The 21,487-nt window shown below is 37.3% G+C and overlaps 2 protein-coding genes across 2 annotated transcripts in view; both read right to left on the bottom strand.

Moving 5' to 3' along the window:
• LOC131429317 (uncharacterized) overlaps positions 1–3,873 on the bottom strand; it is a 61,252-nt gene extending 57,379 nt beyond the window's left edge. Inside the window, exon 1 of the mRNA XM_058593381.1 lies at positions 3,388–3,873. Within this exon, the coding sequence (XP_058449364.1) occupies positions 3,388–3,512 (125 nt within the window). The 5' untranslated portion in view covers positions 3,513–3,873. The remainder of the gene's footprint in view (positions 1–3,387) is intronic.
• A 549-nt stretch (positions 3,874–4,422) lies between these two features.
• Positions 4,423–21,487, bottom strand: part of LOC131431287 (angiotensin-converting enzyme) — a 265,227-nt gene continuing 248,162 nt past the window's right edge. Inside the window, exons 10-11 of the mRNA XM_058596902.1 lie at positions 12,538–12,678; positions 4,423–5,078 (exon numbers count right to left, since the gene is read on the bottom strand). Coding sequence (XP_058452885.1) covers positions 4,754–5,078; positions 12,538–12,678 — 466 coding nt within the window. The 3' untranslated portion in view covers positions 4,423–4,753. The remainder of the gene's footprint in view (positions 5,079–12,537; positions 12,679–21,487) is intronic.

Raw genomic sequence — 21,487 nt, 5'->3', positions numbered from 1 at the left:
CGCAGAAATCACCTCTGTCTAGTTGCGGGCGTTTGCCCGGATTACCCAAAGTTAGGAGCAATCTCTCAGTTAAGTCCGAACGAGCGGCAGCGAGGTCGGACACCAGGTCATTAAAAACGATGCGGCGTAGCCGCATTAGACCTTTCAAAATTGCACTAAATTAGAAAAATTTCTATTAAGCAGCATGTTCATCTGTTATGCCAAATGCCTGTTATGCCAAATGACCATTATGCCAAATGACCATTATGCCAAATAACCATTATGCCAAATAACCATTATGCCAAACGGCGTTATGCCAAACGGTATTATGCCAAACGACTTTATGCCAAACGTGGTAGCCCCCGCTAAAACAACAATATTGAGTCTTTTCCGAACTACTTCTATGCGGTATTACTTCTTAAAGACGAGGAAAAGATTTTGTATTCGATTTTATCACAATTCATTTGTTGAAAGTCGAGTAATCGGTAAAATAACATGGTGACTCTACTAATGAGATGACTATTGGCACAGTAGTTTTAGTTAGAATCTATTATAATAGAAATAGTAGCTCAATGTTATGATGCTTGCTTGTGGAACACATGTAGGTATGTATGCATGTGTATATGTGTGTGTGTCTGTGTGTACAATATACATTATACAGTGCCCTTGGGTGTCTTGTATCAAATTGTTCGTGGTACATTTCGATTGTGAATCAGTGTACACCAGATGTTCAAAAGTGCCTGAGCGGATGGTAACACTGTCAAGGATCAACCGAAGATAACGAAATGTGAACATGCTGTAGTAATACTAATAAACCTATTTTAATCCACCTAGTGGTGTAATGATGCTTTTCTCATATTACTCATTTCATTATAAATATAACCGTGAAATTCGCAAAACAACTGTTTATTGAATAGAAATAGGAAAATACCAAGTTCTTTTCTAGCGGGAAATCTTCTCAGTTGTGTATCATAACATCCACAGTGGTTCAGTTGGCAGAACGATTTCTCCGGATTGGAGAAGGTTGCGGACGGATTTATAACTGTCTCTGAAAGCTTAAAACGTCTGTTCAGAGAACAAAGGGGAATTCTTCACCGACTCTTTTCAGCAATTCGCAGACTCGTTGGTGCGAGATAGCTTTAAGCTAGAATTCATTTTATTAGTAATTTTGTTCTTATAATTCAATTATTTTACTCACAATTATCGGTTTTCAACCACTTTTAACTGAACAAGAAATACTGCCTGTTAATTTAGATATTCTATAGTAATTACTGAGATAAGTTTACTTACTGTAACAAACTGTGATAATAGGTTAAGCTAGATATATAATCAATTTACTGCACTGAAATTTATATTTAGGTAGAACTATTGAATTGTATGACTTAACTTCGTCACAAAACCTCGTTTTCCGCACACTCTCGGTATGATCATTACAGCAAAATGAATCGTTCCGCCCGTGCACGTCAAACTTGTCAAACGTAAACGTTCGACGCATCATTTACATCCGGTAGAGCAGTGCTGGCAGTAACAACGCCAGTTTTTGAATTTCGTTATTTTCATTTTATCAGTTATAATTTCAGACTGTCTCTTCGTTGGGTAATGAAGAAAAGTTCTGCATTAGGTTGTTTTCTTGTAGTGTATGTGGACAACACTATGCTTTTTTAGCAGCTCGTTCAAAAGTAACTTTTCGAGTCATTTCTAGTTCTGGTTTTACTTCTTGTGTGGCGACTTTCCCAGTAAAAACTTAGCGATATCTAGATCTGAATTCTGGTCCTGAACACTGGAATAGAATATTGAACTATCGAGCAAGGTTTCTGGATCAGAATACTAAATCTGAACCTGGATTCTTCAAAGAGATTCTTTATCCGAATATGGATTCTGAACTGGAAGCAGAATTCAGTACTTATATTCGGAACATGGATCGATTCTAGACCTGAAGTTAGATTGTGAATCTGAAACCCTGACAGAGACGTTAACATTCAGGACCTGGATTCTGCGCCAGAAATCTGTTTTCTGAACTTCTGACAGAGTTTCCGAAACTAAAATTTGAATCTATTTCGCACTTGAACTGTGAGCCTGAATAGGATTCTGAACGTGAGTTCTCTAGGATTCCTCAATTCTAAACTTGAACCTAAATTATTGACAGAGTTTCTAAACCTAGACCAGGATTCTGAACCAGGAACCTGGAGTTGGATATCCGACAAGGTTTCTGGACCTGAATTCTGACCTTGGATCCTGATTCTGTATTCTGAATAAAACACCGAATTTTTTATTTGGATTCTGAATCTGGACCTGGATTCTGTGTACATGGATTCTAAGCCTAAATCTGGACCTGAATTTAGTAACTTGAGCTAACCACTGAACATGAATTTGTGATCCGAGTGCAGCATCTGAATTCTGAACCTATAATCGGCACTTCGGTTCTGAACCGGAGTTCTTAGTCTGGATCTGAATTCTGAATTTGGAAATTGAACACAGATTCTGGAAAAAAATTATTGACAGAAATTTTTTATCTAAACCTGCATTCTGCATCTGGATTCTGAAATTTAATTTTCAACCTGGACTTGGATTTTGGTTCGGAAGTTTTTGAATTTGAAACTAGATCCTGAACCTTGACTCTTCGCCTGAATTCTGGACCTAGTTTCAGAACATGGACCTGGCTTCTTGAGTAAAAATCGGGATCCCCCCGATTTTGGATCTGGGTTACAGACCTGAACTCCTGACAGGAATTTATAGGTTTTCGTGTGTTTTGGACATAAGTTCTGATCCCATTCGTAGATTCTAGGTCTGAATTCCTGACAGAAATTTTAGATAAGAACCTAAATTCTCAACCGGGAAGCAGGATTCTGGGTCTGAATTCCGAACAAGAATCTGAATTCTGGATCTGACCTCAGGATTCTAAACAAGATTTTGGACTCGAACTCTGAAAATCATTCTGAACATCTGGATTCTGAACGTGTATCTGATTTTTTTTCTGTATTTTTTATGAATTCTATTTGGAATATAGACATGATATGAATTCCTAATGAGACATTGAAACTATTTACACACATTCTTATTTCACCAATTCATGGTCGTCACAGCACTTAAATTTTCATCTTCTTACTTTCGTTCTCTTTCTCATGAATGCATTTTTCTCAGGGTCTTTCTCAGAAAGATTTTTTAACTATCGAAGCCCACTATTTGCGACTCATTGTCCACCTGTGAACAATTTTTAGTTTACTACCCACTGAAAATAAGCTAATGTCAACTAGTGAGCTGTGGTGACCAGTTTGGGAATCACTGGTCTATATTAACAGAAAATTGGTATTTAAGTAACGCTATACAAACATCCAACTCATAAATTGAATCATTATACTTTATACTTCGAATGATATACGTCCAATACAAAAGAACATTGCAGCTTACCTTTCATATCGTATGCAAATGTGATCGTCACTTGCATACGATCTAATCACAAACAGAGCAGTTAATGCAACTACCGTCCACGGTATGAACGGGTAGAAAGTGGGTCCTTGGGTCGCTCGGATCATAATGCCAAATATGATACTGGTAATTCCTGTTACATTGTTATTTTATTTTCAACATCGTCGTGTAATTAGACGATATGTTTTCACAGCATTATTCAATCAAACCAATTCACTGAAACAATGTTGAAGCCGATTTATTCGATTATAACCGATATCACTACACTTTACGTCACTACTATACGGTTACTATCCTAAACTTTAGCTAACCCAACGGGTCTCATCGTCACTCGGCACTGAATACACCAGCCTAGAATTTCACTTTCATCCGGCACCGTAAGTAACTGATCGCGAACTAAACTGGCAGCGTCGAGGATATAACACGACAGATCCCAGATTAGTCGTCTGTACTTGCATTGCTAATCTTGAAATCGTTGATTCCGATACGTAAGACTCAATTCCTCCCGTCCGTCTGTCGTTGTTGTTTTTGTTGTTGTTGTTGTTACCCCTGGAGGTCACTGTCATGTGTCGTTGCTGCAACGACATATACTTTTGTATCTACGATCGTTAGGTTGTTTGGCTGCATCGCTATCCGAAAGCTCAGTCATGCACCGGCTCGAGCATCACTTAATCAGAATCCAGCAGCCCCGCTACTTATGGTCATCCCGTGAGATTTTGCTGTTCTGTCGTACGACAGCGGTTTTACGCGTTTCGCCAGAGAACTCGATCTAATGGTGCCGCGAAGTGGTGAAAAGTGCGGTTACGCGGCGATTGCTCGTTAGCTGCTTAAAACTAAAGGCAGTCATCAGGAAGTCGACATGTGAGACACCAAAACTGGAAGGAGATGCTCGTTCTACAGAAGCGAAGTGATGGAGGGTTATGCTTTTTTGCAACTCCGGTAGTCACCGTCTCGAGATTTAATAAATTGAGCCAGATTGGCGGTGATACGCGAGAGTCGTAAATATACGATTATTAGATTTAGTTGTTGCGTATTTATAAAACGGGGTGCGTGATTGAGTATGCGTTTCCTGACGAACGGCAATGAACTCGGTATCCAGCAAAGTTAAGTACACTGTAAAATAATGAAATTTGAAACTATTTCGAGTTCAACAACTGCAGCAGAGAAGTACTAGGGTCGACGTTTCGAGGAAAATGAAAAAAATTTTTATGTGAAGAGTCTATATTCTTCGGAATCCATCTTAGCTAAACTTCTCAACTTAACTTCCTAAATATCGTGCTTAGTGATTATGTCTAGCAACTTTAACTAATTCTTGTCTAAACTAAAAAATGCTACTCTATTCCAAACATCAAATCGACCGCAGCTGATACAAGTACGTCTGCACGAGAAGATACAATGCGACGATCATCAGCGAAGCATTCAACTGCAACTGCACTCCCGCATTGTAGAAACCTCCGTAGACTTGTAGGTTGGCCGTTTCGATGCTGTGCTTGCAATAGTCCCCATCGTAGATCCAGCCGACGAATTCGTTTGTACGGAGGTTCTCATTGCGGAGCCACTCTTCCAGGGGCCTGAAGTACTCCCGTAGTGCCGTGCCGTCCAGCCGGCCTTCGCCAATTACCTCTTGCAGTACCTGTTGCCACGGTTCAGATGCGCCACGCTCCATCAATTTTCTGCGGAAAGCGGAAGGGAGAGAGAGAGAGGGAAAACAGAAGAAAATCTTACATTAGTGTGGCGGTGATTCTGAATCTGATGGTAAGTCAAATGAAAAGAAAAATGGAGTTACATGTAATAGATCATGTTTGAAGCTATAAACAAGTCTTCGGCCGGCCAGCGGCCCGAGCGGATTATGAAATGATTGCAACCTGTTGCCTGTTGCGGTGGGATTGGATTGAACCGTTTTATGCCGCGAGGACCGTCGTGAGCTAATTGCGTAATTTTGAACTGAAAACCCATCACTAGAAGAAGTACCCCCTAAGTGGCCAACTATCTTTTGCTGTGCACCGATGATGAAGAAATTGTCTCTTCGTGCCAGGGATGTCCCAGATATTCACGAACTGAGCAAACTGCTCTTATTCAAATAAATGTAACTTCGTTAAGAATAACTCAACACAAAGTTTAAATAAAGCATTTTGTTTCAACTAACAAATCGCTCATTTTATGTTTTGAACATTCCGACATCTTATTAGCATAAATGAAAACGATGAAAACCATGTCGGTGTTGAAGGACAAGGAGCAAAATGTTTTCAATCAATAGTAGTCATATTTTTTCTTGCCCTGCGCAATTTTATAGCTGAAGTCATTTCTGTGCGATGTTGATGTTTTTCTCGCACTTTGCATTGCATCCCTCTTGCGATTGTGTTGATAGTTTGTGCAACGGACTGCAGTGCCTTTCTGATGGATATCGTTCAATCGGTATGCAGCGTGAATTTTATTCGTTTCTTTTTTTGCTGGTCAACGGCGGATGCTTGCTTGACTTGACGGGCGCATGTCGTTTGCAGTTAGGTTGAGCATTTTACTTCTGTTTGCAAATAGGAATTGAGCCTAATTGTAGGTGTCATATTAAATATAGGTGATAGACAAACTGCTTTGTAGTCTAAAGTCTTATATCAAGGTAGTGCAGGTTTCGTTAAAAACGATTAGATATTCGCACGTTTCAAAATGTTATTGTTTTTGTACGGCTTCTATTGAATCATTCGATTTTTTCTATGTCATTATGCAATCACTTGAAAAATTGAACCGAAGGGCCGAATGTGAAATACAACTCAGTTTGTCCTCACATGGGCCTAAATGAAAAACCTGTTTTAATCTACCTAGTGGTGCGATGATGCCTTTCTCATATATAATACTGTGGAATTGTTTTCAAAAAGAAACCAAGGAATTGCTTGTGCATTTACAGAATGAAACAGTGCTTTGTACGGTCATCCTTAAGAAAACAGAATGGGTTCACTATTATATATACTTCCAGCACCAAGAACCGGTATAATCGAAGTCGTACGGCCCCCAACTAACATGAAGTACAAACTCTACTAGTTTTTATTCAACTTTTAAAGAGTTTATATGATTTTGCCATCGTACTCTGAACGACGATTTAAATTTTTGACGGTTTTTTTCGCCAGTTTTAATGACGATGTACAATATTACAATATTACAATATCGCATCCAAATGAAATTCAGGAATTTCGTGTGGCACCGTGAGACCTTTCATTTCAATCTAAGTTAATAAAAATTGGATGAGCGGTCTCTGAAAAAATCGATTGTATGTTTTAGTTCATTTTGCACATTTTTCTCCATAACTCCTGAACCGGAAGTCGGATGGTGAGATCCTTTTTGCCTTTCTCATATAGAAAAGCTATGCAATCACTGTGAAAATCGACTTTTTATCCGAGGGCCGTATGTTATATACCATTCGACTCAGCTCGACGAACTGAGTAAATGTCTCTCTGTGTGTGTGTGTGCAACAAAAATATGCACTCCTTTTTCTCAGAGATGGCTAAACCGATTTTCACAAACAAAGATTCAAATGAAAGGTCTTATAGTCCCATAGCCTGCTATTGAATTCCATTCCGATCCGACTTCCGGTTCCGGAGATATAGGATGATATGCACAAAAAAAATGAAAAAAATTTGCACTCACTTTTTTCAGAGATGGCTGAACCGATTTTCACAAAGTATGATCTATTATGATTATGGTAATATGATCCCATAGCTTGCTATTGAATTTAATTTGAATGTGACTTCCGGTTCCGGAGTTATACGGTAATATATGAAAATTTGAGAAAAAGTTTACATTCAATTATCTTTGAAACAACTCGCATTAATTAAAAGATTAAAGATTAAAATGAAAGGTCTTATAATATCCTAAAAATTTGTAGAACATTTTATCTGGATCCGATTTTCGGTACCGGAACTTAAGCTTGATAAGTGGAAAATTACCAATTTTATCAAAAACAGGTACAAATCTCATAAATTCTTCTAGTTTGCAGAGCTTGTTAGTTTGTGGGCATAAAAACTTAATTCGGCACTACTGGTCCCCTCTTTTCCTGTTCCGAGAGCACCGAAAGTGGAGAAGCAAAACTCCTAATACTAAATTCACTTCGATTTCTCTGCGATGCTTGAACCGATTTTCACAAATCTTGATTTGAATTAAAGTTCATACTGTCTTTAAAACTACTGTGAAATTTCATCCGGATCCGACTTCCGGTTCCGCAGTTACAGGGCGATGAGTGTCAAAGTTTTCAAATCACCATGTAGAGTACAACGCCGAAAGAAGAAGAAAACACAAAACGAACAAGGCGTGTTTTGTTCTATTTCGTACACGTTGTGTAGTGATGTTAATAATAATAATAATAATAAGAAGTAACAGAAACGCAGGTTCGTTTCGTTTGTTAGATTTCGTTTAATTGGTTTAATCGAAATATAGCATGAGATAGTAAGCCTAGGTTTAACTACGTTCAAAACTGTTCCAATTTGTAGGTCATAATTGTTGATGTAATGAGTAATATGAGAAAATCATCATTACACCACTAGGTGGATTAAAATAGATTTTCAAAAAAAAAATCAATTCATTTTTATCAACCGCAGCAAAGTCTTTTACCAATATCTCACACTAGTAGCAGATATCCGTAACCGTTTCGTTTTGTTTATATGGTGTACGAAATAGAACAAAGCATGCATCGTTCGTTTTGTGTTTTCTTTTTATACCGTATCACCACGTACCGGTGTTGTACATATTGTCATTCTATATGGCGATTTGAGAATGTGCCAGGATGCCAGGTTCACAGATTAATCTGTGTTTCACAGATTTTCAATTTTTTGCACAGATTTTTACAGATTTCTGAAAAAGATCACAGATTTTCACAGATTCTGAAATTAATCACAGATTTTTGAAATCGATTACAGTTTAGCACCAAAAAGTAAAGAGCGGTTGAGTAAATAGGTACAGAGCGGTTTGGTAGTGAGACCTTTTTTTTTAGCTCACCAAAATGATTCTGATCAGTAATTATGGTACGGGAATCGTGCACAGATTTTCACAGACAGGTTTTTGGCTTGATCATAGATTTTTGGAAAAATGATCTGGCATCCCTGATTGTAACTGTGGAACCGGAGGTCGGATCCGGATGAAATTTCACAGTAGCTTTCAAGATACTTAAGCTTTAATTCAAATCAAAATTTGTGAAAATCGGTTCAAACATCGCAGAAAAATCGAAGTGAATTCTATGAACTCATGAAACTGGTAATTTTCCACTTATCACACATAAGATCGGGAACCGGAAGTCGGATGAAAATAAAATTCAATAGCAGGCTATGGGATGGGATGGGATTCTATTTTTTGAAACATATCACCCTGTATCTCTGAAACCGGAAGTTGGATCGGGATGAAATGTAATAGCAGGCTTTGGGACCATAAGACCACTCATTTGAATCTAAGTTTGTGAACATCGGTTCAGTCATCTCCGAGAAAAGTGAGTGCATATTTTCGTTACATACATACATACATACATACATACATAGATACATACATACATACATACATACACTCGGAAGGACACACACATACATTTGCTCAGTTCGTCGAGCTGAATCGAATGGTATATGACATTCGACCCTCCGGGCCTCGGTTAAAAAGGCGGTTTTCACAGTGATTGCATAGCCTTTCTATATGAGAAAGGCAAAAATCTTAATCGACTTTTACACTGAAAAAAAAATCGACTTTAAAAATTTGAAGTCGGTTTGAAAAAAAAACATTTTCGATTTGGATGAAATTTTGTCACATGTTCCCTACCTATAGTCAAAAATTCTAGTTGGGAACCTTTAAGGCAAAAAAAATATTTTTCCAGTGTAATGTTATCGAAAACTAAAACAATGAAAATCACAATCATCTCAGAATCCATCGGAATTCAATTTGTGTGTAGATTTCACAGGTTCCCTAACTGCGAGCAATGTAGTTTTGTAATGTTTTTCAGTTTGTTCAATTGGCTAGTTACGTAACTCTCGGGGGGTTGTGATAGTATTTCCATAGTCGCGAGCAAGACTGGCTCTTTTTGTCATTCGTTTGCGGCTGCCACCAACAGCATCATAGGGACCTTTTCCATGCGATGTTGAAACAAAATGCCATTCTGCGCTTAATTCATACGTTGACTGGAATCTGCACAGGCTTGCAAATTTTTTTTTTGTCGTGAATACGACTCACTTTACTATGGGGTGCCTTTTCAAAATTAGCCATGTGGAAGAATGGGCAGAACTTAATCGTGAATATCTCGACTTGTATTAATGACATCAACATAATTCTTTCACTATTTCATCAAAAATATGATCAGGAATTTAGGATAATATTTTGAACAGTGTGAGATAACTCAAAAATTAAGTTTTCTGAAAATTTTAAAACAACGCGGAAAACTCTTTACTTTCGCTTGGGTTTTTCGCGCAAGGACGACGATTTTGAAGTAGTCAGGCACATATCTTCAACTGACTGCGTATAAAAGGGGAACCGTGGTCGAAAATCGTCGTGCTTTCATTTGGACTTCGGTCGTCAGGTGGAGCAGTCGTCAGGTCGCAGAGCCAGTTTCCCTTCGAAGAAGATCGATTACATCATCCTGTTGGTGGTCGTTTGCATTGGAGAAAAAAAAAAGGAAAATGGACAACAACGTAGAACATTCTGCAAAATCAACTCTTCTAATGGCTCTAAATGTTACCTAAAGAACTACTACTGCTTCTTTGTAAATCTAAAATTAAAATTATCAGTGTAGTGCAAATCTAAGATAATTCACAATCAGTTTTTTGCAATTTTCACAGTTCTAAATTAGCAACAGTGTTTATATCTAATCAGTGTTTAATATCTTAGAAAATTATACAATTTGGCTCTTCTGGGATGCCAGAAATTAATCCCGTTCAGCATTTTGATAGTATCTTTTACTAAAATATTGAATTCCGAAATGAAATAATCGACATCAAAATTCTCTAAGGTGCCATTTTGAATCTTAATTTTATACCCAAAGAATTAGGCGAAATTTTACTTCACTATACTGTATACGGCCTATTTTTCAACCAGTTTTAGTTTGTAGTAAACTTTCGAATTTGGCTGTCGTTGTCATCGTGTTGATTATGGTGCGATCGAAAAAATCTCCAAGCGAAATACAAAGCTTGTTACCGCAAGCGGAAGAAGCAGGAGACTCCAACAGAACGCATATCAGTTTCGTATTCACGGACAACAGGTCATCCTGGAAATAGAAGACAGCGAAGTCAGCGGTATCCATCGGAATTTGAACTAAACTCGTCACTCTCCATCACGAACGCCTTTATAAAAGGTTCTTTTCATAACCACCATTATTTTGTCATAAGGAACTATACTGGTTATTTCGTAATATTTGTGCGTCAGAATGTTTAATGTAACTAATCTGTACTGTTCATGGTTAAAGCCGGGGTAAAATAAATGATATAAAAAAAAAATCTGTACTGTAGTTTAGGTGTATCGTTTCAAATTATAGTAGTGTAAAATGGCAAAACTTGCACAATTCACACTATCGATCAACTAATTTATATTCTAAAGTATAAAGTAAGAGTGTCAATTTTATTCGTATTCACGACATCCAGTTATGTCTCTGACATTACACACCTATACTTTTTATTTTTGCTTTTTTTCTGCTCTCGATCAGACATAAAATAAATATTAGAAAAGCTTGTCAATTGTTTCATAAAATCTATCAGTTTTTAGATGAAAATAACTGAGCTGCGATTGTATCGTGATTGTATTATAGAAAACTTCAAATGGATATATTGTTGCTTGAGAATTGTTTCAATGATACTCTTGAGCAGCAGTTTTGAATGATAAATTGATAATTTTCAGAAAACTGGCAAATATTTTTTTGACTTTTCTATATTGAAAAGCTATGCAATCACTGTGAAAACCGACTTTTGAACGAAGGCCTAGAAAGCTGAGTGTCATATACCATTCGACTCAGTTTGTAGAAATCACAAAATGTCTGTGTGTATGTGACAAATAATGTAACCCTATTTTCTCAGAAATGGCTGAACCGATTTTCACAATTTTAGATTCAAATGAAAGGTCTTACGATCCCATATATCGCTATTGAATTTTATCCCGATCCGACTTCCGCTTCCGGAATTGCAAGGCAATATGTGTAAATCTATGAGAGAAGGCGCACTCAATTTTCTCAGAAATTCAATAACCGATTTTTACAAACTAAGATGCGAATAAAAAGCCTTGAAATTATTCGAATAGTCCCAGAAAAGTTGATCCAGATCCGAATTTCGGTTCCGGTATTACGTCAATTTTCAATTTCATAAGTATTTTTTCAACAGTGATTGCGAAACAAGGTGACGTAATACCGGAACCGGTGACGAGGTGGTTTATTAAACTTATTGATAAATTTATCTAGTTGGCAGACCTTGTTAGTTGGTAGACATATAAATCTACTTTGGGATTACTAGTGCCTAGTTTCTGCTTCCGAACGCACCGGTAATAGTGAAGAAATGCTCCAAAAATGGGACTGAATTCAATTCCTCAGTAACGGTTAAATTAAAAAAAAATGATTAAAGATTCACAAATCATGATTCAAATTGAAGCTGTCAGTGTCTTAGAAGATACTGTGTTATTTCATCCAGCTCCTTTATTATAGAGCGATGAGTATCAAAACTTTAAAACTGTCATAGAAAATGACGCAAAATCAGTACGCATCGGTACGTGCTGGTACGGAAGAAGAAAACGCCACCGCCAAGCTTTGTTTAATTTGAGCTGAATTAAAAAATTAAAATATTTATTTAAAAATAATTATGATTTTAAACAGAAGCTTTTTAAAGGTGTATAATTGATTTTTGTGAATATTTGCTGTTCACATTTTACGGCCTGAATATACTACTTTAATATTTATTTTGTATTGATACCGGATATTAGGTTAAATAACAAACAATTTGAATAATTAAAAGTGTAACTGAAACGCTGAATGCTCCTTTCGCACACAAAAGCTGACCGCAATGCTTTGAAAGAAAGTCGGTTCAACTGAAATATTCACTCAAAGGCACGCGAAGAAGCCCAACAATCGGCCACGTGGACAGTCAATGGTGCCATAAGTGTTTCCATCTACCATCTGGTACGGTAGGCAGCAATACTTACTTGAGAATATTTCCCGCCGCCGGTTGGCGATAAATGTCGCACTTGTGCAGTGGCTTATTCGGGTCGAGTGGATCATACTGACGCGAGGCCGTGCACATTGCGCGGTGGATCTGGAACTGGAGTACGTTGGAGAAGAAGTATCTGAAAACGAGACGGTGAAGAAAACCAAGAAAAAAAAAGTTAGATAGGAATGAATATGCAAATGATAGGTCTCTACTCTACTGGCTATGAAGCATAATATCGTGCAATACAACTTGACAAGAAGACTGTAAACAACGATGCCATGTTGCGGCGAGATTTCCCAATTTTCGCTGGTCGTCGTTTTATTTAGCAACTATCAGTGCTATTTTGTTGCACTCGTTCACACAGATGCCATACCGGCGGCACTTGGGTTTTGGTACCGAAAAAACGCACTCAACAAATTAGCTCGAGTTTTCAGCAAATCTCGCAATAGTAAATAATAGGATACCGAATGGTGAGAACAGAACCAACCAACCAACCAACCAACGAGCCGAGGTCTGTGTGTGTACAGTAGAGATCCGATTTTGTGTAGCACTGTTTATGCGAATGGTAGTCGGAATGTAAAGTTGATTAAAACAAATTGCCCCTGATTGTGTATTTAGTACCGGCGAGGCATGTGTACAAATCGAATTGTGCACATCGTTAATTAAATACTGTTTGCCACTCTCGGAAATAAGTAGTTATGGTAGGCTTCTCGCTATGTTAAATGCTGTTGCTACATGTCTATAGAAGCCGCCGACTGTGCTGAAGATGAAGAGATTAGCCAAATAACAGATGGAGGAAGAGAGAGACCGCTTAGATTAACATAAATCAAATCGCACAAAAAAGCTCTAGTTTCTTACGATCATGTGCACATATGCATAGATGAATAGATGGAAAAACGATTTTAGTATCGGACCAAACTCCAACCGACAGTGGTTACTTTGGCAGGAGATAATGATAGACTTCTGCCAGCCTATCTTATGCCTAACTAACTACTGACTAACTAACTGACGAGCTCTGATTGATGGGTGACTGGGGAAAATTGCTTCGCATTGGAATTCTGAGTTGGTTACCGGGCTCTTTTTTTTCTCTCCCGCTTTATCGTCACATATCTGAGTGAACTGAAACAAGATCGGTTAACGTTTTATAGATTTCAAAAGTTAGATGCTATCAGTGATTGCCGTTTGGATTTGAATGTGCGCTTTTCCGCCTTTCTCGTAGGGTAGTTATGTAACTTTTTTTCTCTGTCAACCGTACAGTCAAAATTGTAACATAATAATCTGTGCTTTGATGTTGAAACGTTTAAATTGTTAAATAAGATCTATTTTTTCAGTGGTATGATAAAATTGCCCTAGCTCTGCATTGTTCAATATGGATTGCGAGTTTTTGGAAATGAGATTCCGACATTCGCCTCTATTCGTGATACCCGCTAAGCATTAGATGGTAGTCGATCTCATAAAATAACTTCCTCCAAACCTAACATTCGTATGCTTTTACGATTGATCCAATTAAAAAGAAACAAACTCAATTTTCGTTGCTATAACTACACGCCGGCGATCGCAAAACAACTAAAATGTAAGTTGTTTCTCGGAATTTGATTGGTCGAATATGGTGCAACTAGTCGATTGTTGTTTCAACTCGGCCCCCTGTCACGACGCCATCTTGAAGAGATCAAAATCGAAACTTCAAAATCAGCTGATTGCAACGTAAACAATCAAACAGTAATACATTTGTTATACGCGTTTACCTTGTTTAGTGCACGAAAATTAGTGAATTTTTTGTCGACTCTCTCCCAATAACTTGTCGGTTTACCTAAAATATAGCAGACAGTGTTTTGGGACATCAAGTGGAGATAATTTTTACAATTTGAGAGTCGCGATGAGTATCAAAACATCGCAGTGTTTGGGGCTCGAAACGCGAGGGGCTCAACGTAATCGGTATACTTTCAAATGGCTGGTGCTCACATGCCGGTGTCAGATGGGTGTTTCAACTAAACTGTCCTTTTTTATTTATCGTGCTGGCAGTTTAGCAAAGACACGCATCATAAACGAGTAACGAAACGTTATGGCATGTTCAGGAGTGTTCTAGTTCTAAATGCATAATTAGAAATTATAACTAAATAAACTGGCAGCCCCAGAAGCGTTTTATCTGTGTTTAAATATAGGAAAAATAGAACGCGCAGCGTATACCAGTTTTAAATTTGACAGTAGAACTGTTCGAATAAATAAAACTAAAACGGCTTGCTGGGGATACGTTTTTTCAGTTTCAGTTATATTATAGACCACCCATATAAATCTTGCAGCTGCTAAATTTGCTCTTACAGTTGAGCAATGATATACATCCTAAACGGAAAATAACGGTTTCAATGAGGTGTCAATCGTGCAACTGAACAATGACACACTCACAGCAAAGTTGTCTGTATGCATGAGGGCAAAAAAAATGTCTCAGTTATTTCAACCAATTATTAAGTTATTGCAATAAATATTTTTTTACTGTTAGTCTCTTCGGGGGACAGCTAATCGTTCACATTTCAAATAACGAAATGTTGCCTAAATATAGCTGTTTCTAGCTTCAAAACTAAATTCACATATGATGTAGAAATGCAACAGTAGATTATAATTTCCAAGATGGAATTAAGGCAAGGTTCCTCCAAACAATTTTCATCAAACCCACCCAAATTCACTCTCATCAAAAAATCAAACGAGTTTGAGTAGCTGTTTTTAGAGCTGCCATATTGAAAAAAAATGAGTAAAAGTCTTTATTTTTAAGTTTAATACTATGTTCACACCTGCAGAAAATAACATGTTTTAACGATATTAATATGAAGCTAAAACCGCACTGTTCACACTAGGATTATCATATACGCATGGCATGTCCGGAAAATAAGAAATAAGCCAGGTATTTCTCCTAGCTATGGCTAATGTTGCAGTTTCACGCTTATTGTCAACGTTTCGATGGTTTATTGCTTCAAAACATTGGCCATTTACGAGAAATAAATAGTTTTGAGCAGAAAATGATTAAAAAAGTCATCTCTTAGTACAAAAAACAAAAATGGTTATACCAGTTTCCAGTTTAAATCAGCCCCCTGCTATTATGTCATGTAACTGTGGTCAGCGTCGTTCTGCAAAGACCAAAACAATAAAGAAGAATGGCTAACAAAAATTTGGATATTACTAACTTATTGTTTATTCAGTAGTCTTTACCACACTTCCCCACAAATTATCGATCAGAATATCATCACTACATCACATGCTCGATTGTTTGTTTACCATACTCTGAGCGCTCTGATTGCCACCAAATGCCCCAGATGTTGGCTACGATAGCACTTGCTGGAGCGCCTTATCCTTGCACCGGGCTTGATCACATGGCTACTATGATGAAAAACTGCTGTTGTTGAACAGCTTTTTTGGAGGCCTCAACCGGAAAATGTTCACAGGACATTAAGACATTTTTACTCCGTTTGCAGGATGACTCGCGGGAAGCGCATTTCTAATTATGTTATCAAGCATGTAGTTGATTAGCCTTATGCTAAAAGCTTCACTTCAGTAGCGTTATTTTTTAAGCGTTAAGCGTAGTCGATTACATTGACATGAATTGTCCGAAAATGCATTACTCGCAGATGAAATTAAAATATTTATACTGTACAAATATCCATTAAGCACGTGAAAAACTTGTTTTACTATTAAATCTTATGTTCTTCTGCATACTTTCACTTACATGAAATGACTACTACGTAACTGACATAAATGATTTTTATTTGCTATTGAAAATTTTCAACATGAAACGTTTCTGTTAAAGTGAAGAGGATTTTTGTTTTGCGTATGATTGTCTTCGTTCTTAGCCAAGTGACAGCATTCGAATACAGCAATTTTGTTTACCTGAATGGCCAACAACATTTTAGCTGAAATAAGCAGGGCGTGAAACAACAATTGCGATATTTTATTTTGTGATCTGCGGGTTCTTCGTGTAGAACTGTCGTTCTTTCCATCGAATGGTCAAGGAAGATTTGTCGTTTCATCCATATGAGATCGTCTTCACCCAGCACTAGGAATAGACGGATTATGACGCTCATTCGTCGTTCGCGAAGAAGTTGTTCGAAATGCTAGGCAGAGCAACGATGCCCATTTCAACCTGGTAGGTGTGGTAAACAAGCATAATTTTCGTTACTATACCGCGACGAATTCGTTACAGGTTGTGGATAAATCCCTCCATTATTTTATAATGTTTTTCAATCTCACAAATTGTTGTAACGTACGACTGATTCTTCAAAAGTAAGACGGTGAGCTACACTCCAGTGCTCCATGATGGAAAACTACTGGACGAAAATAAATCTTCAATCTTCTAATTTCCGATAACGTGTTCGGTTTCTCCTTCCCTTGATGAGTTCCAGTGTTACCGAAGAACAAAATGTGTCAGGTTCCTTTGCGCAGCCCTGTACTTATGTGAAAGACACATTTTTGAAAACAACCCTCATGAACAAAACGCTTTGCATGGCTGACTTTGCTTGGAGTGGAACTATCTTTAGTCTTACTTATATGGTAATTTATTTCGCTGATAAATTTTAAGAATCGTTTTATATTGAAATAAATAATGCTGGGTAACATAAAAAGAAAGTACTTCATACAATCCTATTCCTAATCCATGATGTGGTGTGACAATACCTTTCTCTTTCACACTTCACACTTTCTCCTTTTTACAGAATTTTGCCTTTTTGTTCGAATAATTTCTGACAATAATTTGGGCTCATTTTGGACACCAATTTATTCAGATTGATTCGAGTGGTTCACAAAAGCTTGCTTCAGTGTTTATGTCACAAATTCGGCAACATTTCACAGATCAAGCGCATCAGCAATAATACATTTGTACGTGATTATCAATAATTATACAGATAGAAAAAAAATCATTTGTCGATTACGTAACTTGTACGATTCTATCTTCGACACGTAAAAATGTCAGCCATTGAAACATAATTCAAAATACGATTTTTTTAATGTATTATACCCTGCGGGCTCCCTAGAACAATAGATTGTTTCCTTCATTTTATAGACAATAAAATTTAAACGCGTTTTTCTCTATAGCTGGTTCTGAAAGTCCGTGTCCATCGTCATTCGAAAACTACTTCACCATCTAATTTTCTAAATTTTCACATACAATCTATATATAAAATACCAGACTCCAAAGTTTTCCTATTCGTTTTATGTTACTTAGGGGAGGTTTTACAGCTACAGACTTGTGGATTTTATCGTAAAAAATCGTAGTTTTCATTTTAATAAACCATCGAAAATAAAAAAAAATACCGATAGAAACGTTGGGGTCTAGAAAAAAGTACTATAACCTGTACCTAGAAAAAAAATCGGAGGCTGTTTTCATAACATAGGGGAAGACCTGGGCTAAATCGAACACTTTTTAGAAATTGAAACAAACATCCATTAAAACTGGGTTTTTACCCAAATCATCTCTACCGACCGCGTCATCTCCAAGCGCGTTTACAAAGTCAATCCATGAATCGAAATAATAGCAGGTTTATAGGATATTCAAGCTGTCCGGTTTAACCGCATGTCCGGTCTAGCCCCTGTCTCCCCTAATAATTTCTTGAATTTTGTGGGACAAAAAACATCGTGACAGCTATTGGAACATCAAACCAGTTTAATGAACCAATTATAGTTTCCAAATGAGCCTTGATTTATTGAAATTTGTTCGGTCATCTACGAGTAAACTAGGCGAAGAGAAAAAGCGCGTTTTGATGGTTACGTCAATTATACCATCATATCTCTGGAAGCAGAAGTCACAGTCATTTCATCTTTGAACTTGATCAGTGACCTAATAGTAGCTTTCAAACAAGTCGAGTTTTAGCTATATCGGTTTCCAGTTTCCGGTTCCGAATGTACCGGAAATAGTGATAAAAAACTCAACACCCTTCTTAATTCACCTAGCGGTGCCATAATGCCTATCTCTTGCCATTATTGCCGATCATTAGTATTGAGAGCTTATCAAATAACCTAATAGTAGATTCCAAACGAGTATCGATTCGAGTCCTTCGAAACTGATTCATTCATCTCCGAGAAATTTTGTTTCATTGAAAAACACGGGGATTTGTTGGTTACATCACATATAACATTACATCTCTCAAACCGGAAACATTTACCATAACCCCATCGACCCAAATTCAGTTGATGAACAATGAGCGGTTAGTCGGCTACGTCACTTGTACTATTATATCTTCAGAACCAGAAGTTATAGCATCTTCGAACTTGATCAATGGCCCAATAGTAGCTTTCAAACGAGCCTAAGCTTGTTTACATCTGTTGAGCCTTCTCTGAGAAAATTTAGCGTTAAAAATATCTTCGAAAAGTGCACACAAAAACTTGGACTCAAACGAAAGGTTTTACGAATTCCGGTGAAGTGTATTTAAAATTTTGGACCGTCATTAAAAGCGAATATTCAAAAAACGAAGAATTCCAGTAAGCTTGCTCAAAACTGTTTATAAATTGAAAAGTGATTTGATAGTACCTATTAGCTCATTTCGAAGACTACCAGCCTAGATGCCGTGTGGAATCCGGCGGAAAAACTGAACAAAGAATAGATCCGCTGGGTTCCTGCTTCCATGTCGTAAAAGGCGACAATTGCAGGAGTTTCTTTTTCCTTTCAGTTATCAGATATTTTCAATGTTTCACTTCTGATTACTCTATTTTACTAAATTATTTCTTCACTCAACCTATCAATTTCCGTCTAGCTTCGGAGAAAAGTTTTATTTGGAATGTTTTCTTCATTCATATTATTGATTGTCTTTCAGGATTATAAATTGAATGATAAACTATTGCGCAAATCCGTTGATATTACAAAGTTAATAACAGAGATAACATATATCGGTATATTGAATACATAGTAAAAAAACACTTTATATTAATAGAAACAAACAATAAATTAATATTTCTCTCGGTAGCCGGCTGCCCAGATCAACCAATATAACCAATTAATAATTTTAATAAATAATTAAGATAATAAAGCGGAAATAATACAGAATCAAGACGCGAGTGAAATGTGTTGACCTATATTTGGTGATTTAAAATGATTTTATAACAACTCTTTAGAATATGTTAATGCAATGAATCAACTATTTTGTCTAAATCCTATTCACTCGTTTATTTTGTATCACGTAATTTCATTTATAAAGAGCTGTGAAATTTCGAATAAGAGCTGTGAATCAAGATTTCCAGGGACTTCAATATAGGATATTTTTAAAATGTTCACTCGGAAAGTGAGTTTAGTGGTGCATCCGAGCACGAGAAACGAAACTAAGTGACGACGTTCTGACCGTCAACAGATAGTAGTTATTTAGGGGTTTGGTACCACGTGGGTACCGGTTTTGTGCTAAGTACACATAACTATTTTCATTTTTTACGTTTCGCTTTCAGCTCATCAGTGCGTCAGTAGTTTATGTTGAACTGCTAACGCTACCTAACGGTTCAACAAACCCCTAAATAACTACTATCTGTTGACGGCCAGAACGTCCCCACTTAGTTTCGTTTCTTTCGGCACGTCGGTAAAGACATAGCACTTCGGTGTGATAAGTGTATATGTAAGTAGCATTAACTTTACGTCTGCTCAGCGGTTTATGTTGAACCGTTAGGTGGCGTTAGCAGTTCAACATAAACTGCTGACGCACTGATGAGCTGAAAGCGAAACGTAAAAAATGAAAATAGTTATGTGTACTTAGCACAAAACCGGTACCCACGTGGTACCAAACCCCTAAATAACTAGTTTTAGGTGATAATAATAAATGGAAATATGAATATCAATATTTAGGTATATTTCAAGAATACATTAGAAATTTCAAGTTGAAAATGATGATCCACAGAAATCAAATATACCCAAACAATCCGAAAATAACAAAAAAATCGGTAAAAAATGTAACACTTTAACATGGACACGATAGGCGCCATACTGAATTAACTCGACGTCATTCAGCTAACTGATGTCTATCTGACGCATGAAAGCGCGTTCGCAAAGTCAATCCACAGAACGAAGTAATTGCTAAGTTATAACATATTTAAACTGTCCGGTTTAACCCCGGTCTCTTCTAAAAATTTTTTGAAGTTCCGAGAGCTTGAACCCCTAAAACCACCCTTCACATGTTGCATATGAGGCGATGATTAGGTAGTTTTACTTTGTTGATTTTGTTGTTAGATGTCTTTTTTAGAATGTTGGGTTGTCGTTCGTATGTTGTGAGTATGGCCAGTGAATTGCAAATCCGATTAATCCACAATCGGTTAACCTTGATAACATTCACTGACAGTCGCCGTAATGTAGCTCATGAAGAACGATGAACAGTACAGCCATTCGATAGTATGGTAATTCAATGGCACATAACTAGAATGACAATTGAACTCAACTCAGGTTCCAAAGAGTTAGAAAATTTCCCGTTGTATGTCGTGATTTATTCTTTACCAGAACAAATCGTTTACATTATCAGCCGAGCTTCGGTTGACCTTGTATCGCTACCGCTCTAAAACATTCAGAAGAACAAACAATAGTTTGTTTCGGTGAAGGTCACACTAGATTTTCAGCTCTGCACAATGCTTCACATCATGAACTAGAACATTCGCGCTTACCACGCCCAGTAGAACAATTAATTCCCGAGCAATTGAACCGAAAGAAAATAGTTACGCGTCAAAATTCACACCTGCATGGAAACAACTGCCGACGATGGGATTGTTTCGGTAACTGGGTGTCTATTTGTTTGTGTGATCTGAGACACGTAACTTGGCAAAAGCCTAAAGCCCAAAGCCCAAAGTTCTCCGTCGTTAGATACTCACGGCTTAGCAAAAGTCACACAATTATCAACTATATCAATATCTCGCATATGTCGAAGGTAGTTTTGTATGTTCGTGCATCTTGCGGCAGCTACGAAATGCAGCAAACTCATTATGTCTACCACGCTCGTGTC

Source organism: Malaya genurostris, chromosome 2 (assembly GCF_030247185.1).
Source record: "Malaya genurostris strain Urasoe2022 chromosome 2, Malgen_1.1, whole genome shotgun sequence".
Taxonomy (NCBI): Eukaryota; Metazoa; Arthropoda; class Insecta; order Diptera; family Culicidae; genus Malaya; species Malaya genurostris.
Note: the sequence above shows the minus strand (reverse complement) of the source record. Positions and strands in the feature narration are given on the sequence as shown.